The 13,708-nt window shown below is 48.1% G+C and overlaps 1 protein-coding gene across 1 annotated transcript in view; it reads right to left on the bottom strand.

Moving 5' to 3' along the window:
* Positions 1–4,571, bottom strand: part of FGF9 (fibroblast growth factor 9) — a 29,973-nt gene extending 25,402 nt beyond the window's left edge. Inside the window, exon 1 of the mRNA XM_058547841.1 lies at positions 3,566–4,571. Within this exon, the coding sequence (XP_058403824.1) occupies positions 3,566–3,842 (277 nt within the window). The 5' untranslated portion in view covers positions 3,843–4,571. The remainder of the gene's footprint in view (positions 1–3,565) is intronic.
* Positions 4,572–13,708: the final 9,137 nt, after the last annotated feature.

The following is a 13,708-nucleotide window of genomic DNA, read 5'->3' as shown; positions in this document are numbered from 1 at the left end:
CAAGGTCCCACCTAAGTTGTCACCGCCGCAGCTCCTGCTGTGACAACAGTAAGATTCCCTTGCCCCCACGTCCCCTGCACTGCCGCTGCTGGGTCGCCGCCAAGCTTGCCGGCAGCCGCAGTCCCCTGCAGCTGCATGGGGGTGGCAAACATCATTTTTCCAGCACGTTCCCTTCTGTCGTTTCATTTAAGGGAGAAAATGCACCTCCTATTTTAATCAAGGTGTAAACCCAACCCACCCCTCCCCTACAGCTACTCTTTTCTAAAGGATCGCAAGAGAAACTGAGGCTGGAGACAAGGTCCCCGAGGACCCGAGGTGAGGAGGGGGCGGCCGCCGACAGGCGAAGGGGGAGGGCCGAAGGTGAGGCGGCCGCGGGAGCGGGAGCGCCAGGTGTGACGCGCTGCCGCAGCCCCTCGGACCCCTCCCAGCCGCCCCGCCCCCCGCCCTCGCCGCGCGCGCCGCCGGGTCCTAGCGCCGCCGACCAGGCCTCCTTCCGGGCGGGGCTGGGAAAGCGAGGGTAGGAGGCTCCCGGCACACGCACCGCGCTGCAGAGGTTGCTAATATTGGGACCTGCCGCAGCGGTAGCAGCGGGAGACCGCGGCACTGCTGTCACCCCGGGGGCCGCTCCTCACTGCAACCGGATGAAAGACTTAAATAACCCTCCTGCCTCACCCTGCTTCCCCACCCCCACTGCGCACAGCCACCCACTCAGCTCCATCCAAACGAGGGCGAGCGGCACAGCGGAGCCGCAGGCGCGCCCTTCCCCCGCGGCTCCTGGCCGACCCTAGAGCTCGATGCCCCGCACCCCCTACCCGAGAACCCTGGCAGGCGCTTCCGCTCCGCTCTCCTCCACCCAACATTGCCCCCACCAGCCCAGCCAGCAGTGCCAAGCGAGTCTAAGGAGTAGAGATGTCACTTCCTAGGCGACACCTTTCTCCAACCTCCAGGATTGGGGGTGGGGGATGAAGAGGCCGATAGGGTTTGTTTTATGGTCTCTATTCAGCCGCTGTACCAGAAGTCCTTGTCCGCTGACCCCAGAACGCGCCTCTCGGGTTCTCCCCACCCCACCCTCGTGGCCCCCACAATCCCATCCTTGCATCCTCGCTCTTCCCGGTGGCAGAGTTACTGGATTTCCAATGGCTCGACTGCGTGTAGTAAACGTTCTACCCTAAAGGTGACTGCATTGGGAAAAAAAAAAAGCCCATGGGGACGGGCGTGGAGGAGCCCAACCAGAACATCCCATAATCTCCCTACGCCAGTGTCCAGTCGTGATGCACCAGAGGTTCCGAGATGCTGTCTCAAAGACAGGGCTCGGCTAACTCACACAATGAAGCTGGCCCTGGCCCTGCAGCGCTGCGCCCCCGCCGGGCTCCCCCGGGCCGAGAGGAAAGCGGGCCCGCGGGCCGCGAGCTCTGCTCCGGGAAAGCGGTTAACAATAGCACACGCCGCCCCTCCGCCCGGCTCGGCGGCCCTTTGTCCCCCCACCCCTTCCCCTGCGGCTCAGGCCTTGCCCGGCCAGGGCCCCCGATCCACTCCCGGGCACCGCTGAGCGCGTGGCCTCTCCGAGACTCGGCTTGTGCTTCAGAAAGAGGGAGAAGGGTCCGAGATGGGACCGGGGAGGTCAGGGGTCCGACCTCCAACCGTCCTCAGTCCCGGCCACCAACTCTCCCGCTGCAGCGCGCGCCTCCAGTGGTTCCCACACCGCAAACGACCGCACTGCCCGGGGCGGCGGCTGTTAGCCCCGCTGGACTCACATTCACACACAAAGAGAAAAAGAAGGGCAAAAAAAATCTGATTTCCTAAACGCAGCCAGAAGTGTGTCAGCCCCTGCCCGTCGCCTCGGGACACAAGTCGTCTCCCCAGCACCGAAGGACGCATCCGAGCCGGCGGAAAGAGAGCCGGAAACGGAGCGCATTTAGGACCGCGCGGAGCTGGCCGGGCGGCCGCCGAGTGCGCCGCGGGGCCCGGGCTGCGGAGCCGGCACCTGCCGGCCGAGCGCGGGGGACTGCCTCCAGCCGCGCGCACCTAGGCCGCCGCCCGCCCGGCCGCCGCAGCGCGGCCCCGGACACACCAGCGCTCCCAGCCCGCCGCCCGCTGCCTGTTGTTCTCGTCCTGAACGCTAGGCATGGTAGCAGCCCTTCGAGTGGCCGGAGAGGCTGCACTTGCAGTCAAGTTTCGCCTTCGCTTTGCACAACCAGAGCTGCGTGGACCTCTCGAGGGGGAGTTATCTTCCAACGGAACAATTGTAAAGCAAAGAGCTACCGCTTTTTTCTTTTTTTTTAAGCAGAGACGGGAGACAGCCAGAAATATTTACACGAGTAGGTCCCGTTTTGGGCTTGGGCTCCGTGGTGAGCAAAGGGAGAAAATCCTGGGCCTCGTGTATCTGGGACCATCCCCATCTCAGGCCTGAATCCTCCTCACCTTCTGGCATCATCTACGGCCCTACGAACCTAAACAGATAGTTTAGATTGTGGTCAACATCTGGCATTAAAACACGAGGAAGAAAAATCACCACAGGACTTTGTTTTTTACAATCTAGTTTAAGTGTTGTCAGGTGGGTTCACTCAGAAGTTAACTCCTTCCAACAGTCTGGTTGCCCAAACTGGCGCTGTGTGTGTGTGTAAGGAAGAAACCCGAGAGTCTCCCCATCGGGACTGTGCTCGTTGACTTGGTGCTGCTGGGCTCAGGGTAGCGAGCATTAAAGTGGACCGAGTCACCAGCCCTCGGGTCTGCAACCCTCAGTGCTGAGTCACAAATACCCTCCTCGGGAAATGAAATCCTCGGAATGCCCTTTAAAATTAGCTCGCAGCTTTTGCACGCGCGCACACACTCACCCAAGAGAGCCACCCAGGAGACCCACACAGGGCTATCCACTATGGAAATTATAAAGCATAGGTAATAACTTGATAGCTGGAAGGACAAACGCCTCTGGTGAGCGTTCTGCCCCTTCCCAAGTCATTTTCCGCCAGCGTCTCTGCCCCTGTCGCTCAAGGAGACTCAGATATGACTAGTCCTCCTCCCAACAGAAAAATCAGTCTGCAGCCCTCGCCCACGGGGCGTTTAGACCCTCACGGAAAGAATAAACAATATGCTGAATTTACAGTTCAAGCAGTACACTTAGAGGAAAGAGAGAAAGGGCAAAAACTTCAGTTGGGCACAAGATAACCGCTACCTTCAAGAAAATGCATTTTTAAGTTCTCAGTAGTTAATGATTAAAGCTTTAAACTCGTGAAAACAGTCCATTCAAAAGAAACTTCCTAAACCCGATCTTCCCGTGTATCTTATGCAAAAGAACTAGGAACTTGTGTTATATTTATAAATCATGCCCTCCTTTAAAAAGAAAAAAAAAGGCCTTTCAGTGTAGACTTGCATCAGTGCCAGCGGCAGATCTGCAATTCCGGAGGCTTTTTTTTTTTTTTTTTTTTTGAGCTTGCAAGACAGAGGAGACACAGACGGAGAGAGGGAGAGATCCCTTCCCGCATCCCCCGCCCAGCCACCACCTTCTTGGTAGTTAGAATCCGAACATGTCATCGCATGGCCACTAAAGGGTTAATGGTATACCTACCGAATCGGCTGTGGTCTTTCCTGGTTCCCTGGATAGTACCATTGGGGAAGATCTCTAAGTGAAATCCAGTCCTGCAGTAGAGCTGCCTCCGCCTGAGGATCCCCTTTAAATGATCCAAGTCCGTGACTGCGGGTCCCCTGGGAAGCCCCCCTGCTTCGGACTGACCCAGGTGGTCACTTAACAAAACCGGGCTGTCCACCGGCAACACGGGCACATTCCCAAATGGTACCGCATCCTGCACACCGAAATAGTTCCCAACTTCACCTAAGGGAGCCATCAGAAGACTCGGCTTTCGGAGCACAGGAATAAACAATAATGATGGTGTCAACCCAGGAGATATTGGGCGAGGTATATCCAACTCCCCTTCCTTACTGCAGTTGCAGAGAGAGAAAAAAAAAGGTTCTTTTCTTCAATCCATTAAATGCATAAATAAAAGTAATCTGCTGTTTCACTGGCACAGGTTCAAGGTCAAACCACTGATAGTCTAAGAAACCACCACTTTATACTCACACACTGACATATTGATAAACATATCTATGTATCTCTATAGATAGATCCCCAGCTCTTAACAGGCAGGAAGGTCTTCATCCCATCCGACCGTAACAAGGAAAAAAATCCGTAGTTCCTCCATTTGGTTTGCGATCAGAATGACCATAGCAACTTAAATGCCTAGGCGTTATTATAGGGATTTTTAAGATGCACGGGCTACGTCAGAATTTACGGATCCTGACTCCAGGAAGGCATGCGCTGTTTTTACTCTAAGCGACTCTGCAGACATCAGCATGAATCCTTCAAGGGGAAAAAAAATCTCACGTTGGTGGCGGCGACAAATCTCCCCTCCCGGTCCCCCCTCCAGAAATAATAATAATAATAATAAAACAAAAAGAAGAAAAAAACTTTAGGCGTCCAAAGCTAGTATCCAGAATTCTCCAGAGGCTCGGCAGATGTCCATTGGCTTAGACAGGGTGGCGAGCGGCGAGCGAGGAGACCGCGTCCGGGAGCCCGCGTGCCGCCCTGGCCGCCGCGAACAGGTGTCGCCGCGCCGCCCGCGGAGCGTTGTAGCCGGCGGAGCGCTCCTCCTGCGCAGCCCCCGCCGGCGCGCAGAGTGGCGCAGGCAGCGGCATTGGGCTGGGTTTAAGGTAGCGCCGCGGCCGCCCGCGCTCCCCGCGGTCCTAGCGCCCGGCCGGCCGGCCGCGCCGCGCTGCGGCAGGCCCCGCGCGGCGTGCCAGAGCGCGGGACCACCTGGAGGCCAGCCGACCAACAGTGCTGTACACGGAAAGATGTAGCGGAAGACGCCAGAGGGAGAAACCCTGAGTCTCCTGACACTCCAGGTTCTCCTGAGGAATTGAAGCTGGTAACCTAAAATCTTGCTCGGTACATTGATGGGGGTTCAGACTGAAATTGGGAAACTAGTTTTCACATGGACTCTGTAACGCTGCATTGCACTGTAAAATAAAACAGTGGAGAGAGCTGAGGGAAGGGGTTTGATTTAATGAGCTTGAACGGGCATGGCAGTTTCTCGTTCATTCTTCTACCAAACACAAACGCAAACCGTATTGCAGGTAGGACGGGTGGATGTGAACCCAGCCTCTCTCTGTCTCTCTGTCTCTCTGTCTCTCTGTCTCTCTCTCTCTCACACACACACACGCAAACACAGGCAGCTGTGGCCACCGTTTCGGTTTTGTTCGGGGCTTTCTGCCGGGCATCTTTGGGTCGCCGCTGTGTGAGGGCCCGCCCCACGCCGGGGTTGGGGTGGCCGCGGGGCCGTCGGCAGCGGGGGCGCCAGAGAAGCGCCTCTGTCTGCGAGTTGGACTCGCGCGCGCGTCTCCGGAGAGTCAGGGCGGAGGAGAGCGCTCCAGTGGGCTCCCCCTTTCCCCCAAACTACGCTATTTAGGGCGAGCTGTGCCAATCCCCGCCCAGTTTCGGCTCGGGGAAGCGAAAGGCGAGTTGCGGTGTCTCCGTCCACGGCCAAAGCCCGCCCCGAGCCGGGAGAGCCGGGCGCGAGGCGCGTGGGGGTGGCGCGGGGACCGCGGCCGCTACTTCCCGCTCTGCCCCGCCGGGCCGCACGTGGAAGCCTGGGCTCCAGAGCCTGGGCCCGGGTTTCTGCTCGCGGCCGGCGGCCTTCGCGCCCAGCCGGAGGCCGGGACAAAGAAATCCGCCGCGAGGGGCCCTGCCGGACCAGGCCCGCCCGAGAGCTCGGCGGCGGCGCTCTCTGCGCGGGGGACAGCCGGCGTGCGCCCCGCTCCCCCGCAGTGGCGGGCGTTGAGCTCAGCGTCCCACACACACACACACTCGCCTCGCAGCCCGCCCGAGGGCCCCTCACTCCTCCGCTCCTCTTTGTTCACATTGTCTTAGAAATGGCCCGACTCTCGGGTCAAGATGGTGCAAGTTGCCGAGACTTGAGCACAGCTCCAGCTTGCGGGACGCGAGTGAGAAGCCAAGTCGGAAGCAAAGACTGGACCCTACAGTGGGAGAAGGAATCAGAGCCTTTTTATGGGGGAGAAGTCCGATCCGCCTTAGTAGTCAGCTAAAGGCTGGAGGTGAAGAAGCGGGCTGGCCCTATGCGGGAAGGAAGGGTTTCGCCGGAAGATGAAAGGGAGCAATGAATTTGCAGATTTCTCGGGCGCCGGAGCTGCCGGCGACCTGGAGCGACCTTACCCTGCCCCGCGGGGTGGAAGGCGAGCTCTGGCCCCGGCAAGGAGGAAAGAAAGGGGCGAGGTGGTCCTCCCTTCTTTCCATTCCCACACCCATTTGCCGCAGTCCCAGGTCATTGGGTGTCCGGGGGCGGAATCCGTGCGTCTTGCTTACGTGTTTATGAAGCCCCAGAGCCCTGCCCCGTGGTATTTACGGCGGTCACATCGACGGTGGGCTTGAACGATGACTGCTCGGTGGCAGATACATGAAGCTGGGGAGGAAGGGTCACTTCTCGTAAACCTCCCGAGAAGCGCGCATGAATCGCGAAGGTAGTCAGCAGCGCTGGGTTAAGCAGGGGCGTTCCTGAACCGCTGGGGTACAATACGCCGGCTGGGCTACTTTTTTTTATAAAACCTGATGGAGAGAGAGAAACGGGAAGACGGAAGGAGAAAGAGAGAGATGGAGAGAGGGAGACGATAAAGAGAGAGACGAGCAGCACGAGGACATTTCCAGTGAAGACAGGACTGGGACAATTTCCACCAGCTGTCTTCAACCACATTCTTTCGGTCTGAATTTAGACTGTCAGGCAGTGAGCAAAGACCATTTCCGCTTTTGAATCCTTCAGCCTCACGATTGTCACTTTAAAAAGCGATGCAGCAATCAGAGAGAGGGCTAAGTAGCTGATGGAGCACTTTCCCAGTTAGAAGCAGCCTGCTGTGGGCATCTCTTTTCCACTGCAGTTGGCTTAGTTCACATTTTATCTGCATCCCTAACTCTAGCCTCTGGAAGCTTTTGCTGCTTCCTTGCCCCTTTACCTTGCCCATCAGGTTTCTCCCCCTGCTTCAGTTTGGTCGTGTTTTCCCATCACAGTAATAAAAACAATGTCCTTCCCTCCGCTGATCACATTACATTTCTTCGGAACCCACCCTACTGGCTGTGGCTGACGTCCTCAAGATTCCCTCTCAGCTCTACCATGATCATGAGCTCTATGTCCAGGCCTGTACTTATGTTTTACAAGTATTCTTCAATTAGTATCTAGATGGTAGGCTCCAAGAGGACTGAGACCTTGCTTTCTAGAGACGAATGGTGTAATTGGCATAATAACAGCTGCCTTGGAAAATCGTTGTTGGGAATAAAGAGAAAAATGCACATAAAGCAGCCAGCATACAACAGACACTTAAGACGCAGTGGCTGTTATTATACTCTTCCTCATGATTCCCTGTAGATTTCTGCCCATGGGGTATTCAGCAAATATTATTATTGATCTCAACCCCAATGCTTTCTTAGGATATCTCTTCTAAAAATGTTTTAATCCCTCTTGTTTTCCCTTCTTCCAGTTTATCATCTCTCTTTACTGCTGACAATTTAGTACTTAGACCCAGAGAGGAATAAATGACGATGGTAGTAAAGAGAGAGATGAGGAGGAATGAGCACTAGAAGAGGAGTCAGCAGATCTGGACCTGGTTCCCCCAAACTCCCACCTACTCCCTGTGATTTTGGTCCCTCCCTCATGGACCCCAGCGAGCTGTGGTGAAGATGGATTTATGATACGCGCATGTAAAAATGGCCTGTAAGCTATCAAGTCCCAACAAATTTAAGGTGACCATTTGAGAAAAGTGCCCTGTTCATCTCCACTACCTTGTTCATTAGCGTGTGTCTTCTCCTTCGGTGTCCTTGGACCGTCCAAATGAAAATCAACACAGAATTTTTTCATTCCTTTCCTACAACAATAACGTGTAACTGGGCTTCTATCCTTCTATCTCCATTTCTCCCATTCTCCCCACCCCACTCTACAACCCTTCAGTCCAAGGCTTTTGTTTGGGAACTGTGAGGGGTGTGGGGTGGAGGGGAGTGGTTGGGAAGGCTGAAGTCTGTTCCCAGTCTGACCTCCATGGACTAGATTTAAGCTTCGATGGTAGGAGGACAGAACTGTAGTAGCCATTTATTAACTGCTTACTGTGTTGTGTTCAAGACACTCTACTAAGTGCTTTTGTGCTTTATCTTTTTAATCCTCAAAACTACTTTATAAGATAGATACTATTATTATTCCCTTTTATAAATGAGGAAACTGTAATATAAAGATTGTTACATGCCTCTTGCCACAGTGTTAATAAATGGTGGAGCCAAGTTCATAGACCTCAGAGCCCCATTGTGCAACACTGCCCTCTCTTATAATAGGCATATACTTTTACATTTCTATAAATAACATGTTTTCATAAAATAAATATATAGAAATAAATAGCTTATATACATATATAAACAACCAGTTAAAAGACATAATGAAGGAATAAAGACCCCAGTTACAATATGGAAGAAAAGAAAAGAAAGATAAGATTCCTAGGAATAAAATTAACAAAAATTTTTCTGCAAAATCTATATGAAGAAATATGTTTAAAGCTCTCTAGAGACACAAAAGAATACTTGAACAAATGGAAAGGCATACAATGTTCTTAGAAAAACTCAATTTCATAAATATGCAATCGTTCCTAAATTAATCTAAAAACGTAACGTGATCACAATAAAAATACCAACTTTTTTTTTACTAGAAACACTGATGCTAAAGTTAAATATAGAAAATTAAACTTAAATTGACAAAAAAAGTTTGAAATATACAAGAAAAATAAGGGAGTAACTAGCCATACAATATTTTAAACTATTTTAAAACTATACTAATTAAAACAGAGTATTATTAGCATATGAATTATTCATATTAGCAAATGAATAAAGAGATAAAGCAATAACACAGAACAGAAATTACAGAAATAGACTCAAATACATATTGGAATTTAATACATGATAATCAATCAATGAAAAAAATGACCTATTGAGTAAATGATTTTGAAACAACTGAATAGACAACTGGAAAAAAATAAGTAGTATCTTCTTCACATTTTATGTAAGGATAAAACCTAAATGGAGCAAATATTTAAATATAAAAAATAGAATCATAACAAGTACTAAAAGAAACAATGGAAGAATTCCTTTATAATCTGAGTTGTGAAGGCCTTACTAATTGTATCACGGAAACCAAACATCCAAAAGAAAATAATGATAAATTCAGCCACACACAAAACATTTGTTTAACTGCATAGTGGGGGGTGGGAGGGAGGAATTCAAGAGACAGATGACAAAATAGAAAAAAATGTGTATCTCATATCAAGATAAAGGACTAATTTCCCTAATATATAAAGAGCTACTACAAATCAATAAGAAAACTACAACTTCTGGTTTCCAGTTTGACATGTAAAGAGCTTGGAAGTCATCATTCCTGTCCATCCAACAAGAAAAAAGTGTAACGAACTGAAAGTCAACAACTCTTCTTAGATTCATCAAGGAATTGAAGTCATAGGACAAACTGCTGCCCTGAAAACTAGAGAGAAAGACAGATAGATACAGAGAATCACAGCTTACCGGAGCTGGAACCAGTATCAATAGGAACACTTTAAATTGTAATCGATGAGTTGCTGGGGGCTCAGTGTGGACAAGCATGAGAGTTCAAAATTCAGAAGAGGCCCAGTCTTAAAGGGCCCCTACACTTTCCTGGTTTACCTCCAGGAACCCTACCAGGTTGTCACTGAGAAGATCTGAGAAAAATCCCCTCCTGCTTCCTTCAGGAGCTGGGGAATGTAACCATTTTGAAATATGCCCAGAGCTCTCTGTCTTTAATGAAGCCTGCCCTCAAGGGAAAGTATTTTACCAGCACCTAACCAACCTGGTGGGAGTGAAATATACAACTTCAGCCCTCTCAAGCCTTCAATGTAGGGGAAGGGAAATACCCAACTCAGACTTACTAAAAGACTGAGACCTAGTCATCAGACTATAGAACATTTCCTCCTCCCCCACACCTTACTACCACATCCATAGGGCTCCTGTATAATAATGCGGATTAGAGCGAAATGAACTGCAAGGCTCAGACCCTATTTCAGGAGTCTTTAGGGAAACCCAAAGACAACAGGGGAGACAAAAACAAGGACACCAGAAGAAATTTTATCCCCTGACACCACAGCTACTGCAAACTGTAAAAACAGCCTAACTCCTAGCCAGGTAAATATAAAACCTTACACTAAAGGCCTATCTACCTCAGTAATTTTTACCCAATACATCACATCCAGGTTTCAACAAAAAATTACAAGGCATGCTAAAAGGTAAAAAAAAGCACACAGTATGAAGGGACAAAGTAAGCATCGGACCAGACTCAGGTATGGTAGAGATATTGGAATTATCACACCAGGAATTTGAAATAACCATGATTAATATGCTAAGGGCTCTAATGGAAAAGTGGACAGCATGCAAGCACAGATGGGTAATGTGAGCAGAGAGATGAAGACTAAAGGAAAGAATCTAAAGGAAATGCTAGAAATCAAAAACACTGTAACAGGAATGAAGAATGCGTTTGAGGGGCTCATCTGGAGACTGGACACAGCCAAGAAAAGAACCAGTGAGCTTGAATATATGTCAATAGAAACTTCACAAACTGAAATCAAAGATAAAAAAGAAAGAAAGAAAAAAGGGAACAGAATATCCAAGAACTGTGAGATAACTACAAAAGGTATAACATATACATAATGGGAATAACAGAAGGAGAAGAAAGAGAGAAAAAAAAGCAGAAGAAATATCTGGAGTGGTAACAGTTGAGAATCTTCCAAAACTGATGACAGACTCTAAGCCACAGATCTCTAGGAAGCTTAGAGAATACTAAGTAGGACAAATACCAGAAAATCTACACTGCATATCATATTCAATATATCATATTCCATGTCTACAGTATACACAATCAAAAACAAAGAGAAAATCTTGAAAAAGTCCAGAGAGGGGAAAAAAAAAACCTTACCTATAGAGGAACAAGGGTAAGAATTACATTGGACTTCTCTTCGGAAACCATGCAAGCAAGAAAAGGGGGGAATGAAATATTTAAAGCGTTGAAAGAAAAATACTAACAATAGAATAAAATAGTTCACAGAAAAGGAAATACGAATGGCTCTTAAACATTAGTAAATATGCTTAACTCCATTCATAATAAAAGAAATGCAAAATAAAACTGGGCTGATACACCATTTTTTACCTATAAATTTGACAGATATTAAAAAATAATATGAAACACTGTGAGAGTTTGGGGAATTCAGATACTCTCATACATTACTGTGGAGATGAAATTGACATAGCCTTTGTGAAGGGTACTTTGGTAATATCTACTAAAATTAAAAATACACAGATCCTTTGACTCATTGATCTCCTGGAAATTTATCTTAAGTGTCTATGCACACATGTGCAAAATCATGTGTGCAGACGATTCCTCACTATAGCACTCTTTGTAGTAGCAAATGATGGAAAGAGCCCGTGTGTCCATCAAGAATGACATGAATTATAATAAATCCATAAAATAGAATTGTAGGCAGCTTCTTAAAGGAAAAAAAAAATAGGGAAGCTTTTTGTATACTGTTTTGGACTAATCTCCAAAGAATATTGTTAAGGAAAAAATACAATCCAGAACAGCATACGTGTTGTGCCATCAGTTGTGTCATAAAGGGAAAACTTTTATATTTACACATATAAGTAATGTCCCTGGAAATATATACAAGAAACAAATGCACTAGCTTTGGTTGCCTTCAGGAAAAGAAATCATACAGCTAGGGGACAAGGGGTAGGAGGGAGAATTTTCACTATAAACACTTTCTTACCTTTTTGAGCCACACGAATGAGGATTATTTACAAAAACATGAACATAGTTTAATTTTTTTAAATAATTACATATTCCTCTTTGAAAGAAATGGAAGTACAGTGCCTGATGCAAAGATCTGGAGAGCAACTGCAGACAACGTTGTAATTAGGGACCACTTTCCTGCACACAACCCCAGGTGCGTGAATTGACACATCTGAAAATGTGATAACGTCAAACTTATCAGGCCTCCAGGGAAGCTCTGCAAGATGCTGCTCCTTTCCATCTCCTTCACTGTAACTCCTGTCTTTCCTTAGCAGTGTTCAGCTTTTTTCCTTCCATTTTACCTTTCTGCCTCTCCCTATTTCTACTATCATAAAATGTGGCTGATAAAGCCCTGGGACCTTCCTCACTTGTAACTGTCCCCATCTTACATCACACTGCTGGTTCAAAATACCCACCACCCACTCGGAGTTCCTCCTCACCGCCAGCAAAGCTGCCCAGCTTCCTGATGTGACCTCTCTCCTTGTTTGCCTCTTTATTTCCATTTCCCTTCATTTTCATTTTGGTCATTCCAACATAACCCATTTTAACTTTTCTTGCTTATTTTCCTACTTTCAGAATATAGATGAGGTACAAATAATGACAACAACAGTACTATTTTTCAAACACTCACTATATAGAAAGAACTTCACATGCATCATTTCATTTGAACTTCATTACACTATGAATTAGACATTATTATCTCTGTTTGTTAAGGTTGAAGAAACTGAGGCTTTGAGAGGTTAAGACACATGATCAAAGTCACACAGCTAGGAAATGATGCAGCAGGGTTCTAACACAGACCTTCTAATACCAAATCCTGTGTTCTCAGCTAAGTTAATACACTGTGGAACTTAATAGTAAATTAAAATAGGTTTTTTTTTTTTTTAGGTTAAATAGATAGCTTAGGCATTCATCCATTCAACCTATGCAGGGAAAAGAGGTTTTTTTTTTCTAAAGGCATCTTCAACATTTGCTTCTTCCTTGATAGTTGATGGAATGCTCCTAGTATTCTCCAAGGATGATTAGAAACAAACAGCAAATTACTTCTCATTGGTGCTGCCCATATTCTCCTGAAATTAATGTCCAACAATGTAAATCCAGGGATCAGTTAACCCACTCCGCTGACCTCTCAGCTGAATTTCAGAGTTAAATCCCTCTCTTGGCTGTCACACACTTCATGTCTTCCACAACTACAAACGTTTTAGGGTTTCCTCCTGCTTCACAGATCACTTCCTCAGTTTTCTCACTTTCCTTTGCTGCATCCTTCTCTCCTTTCTACATCCAATATTTGGGGCATCCCAAGGCTCAGCCCTCAGATATCCTCTTAATACTCCCTTCCTAGAAGATTTTGTCTACTCTGAAAGCTTTAAATACAGCCCATTAACTGAGACGTCCCGGATTACATCTCTAGCCCTTGCCTCTCCCTTTGACAATATTCATTCAGCTGCTTCCCTGACCTCCAAACCCAACACCACCAACATTGAGCTCTTGTCCACATACCGCTCCCTCAGAAATCTTGGCCCCCGAGTATTATTCCCTATCTCAGTAAATGGCACCAGCATTCACTCAGCTGCTCAGACCAAAAACATAAGAGTGGTTCTTCATTCAAATCCTAACAGTTCTGCTTTCAAAACATATCTGAAATCCAACCACATTTTGCCATTTTCACTGATGCCACCTTGGTTCTAGCCACCAACATCTCTCCCCTGGATCACTGCAATGACTTCCTCACTGGTCTCTCTGCTTAAGCGTTTTATCCACATGCCACCTCAACAAGTCGGATCACATCACTTTCCCGTCACCTTTAC

The sequence above is a fragment of the Diceros bicornis genome, chromosome 9, assembly GCF_020826845.1.
Source record: "Diceros bicornis minor isolate mBicDic1 chromosome 9, mDicBic1.mat.cur, whole genome shotgun sequence".
Taxonomy (NCBI): Eukaryota; Metazoa; Chordata; class Mammalia; order Perissodactyla; family Rhinocerotidae; genus Diceros; species Diceros bicornis.
This window is presented reverse-complemented; position numbering and strand designations above follow the sequence as displayed.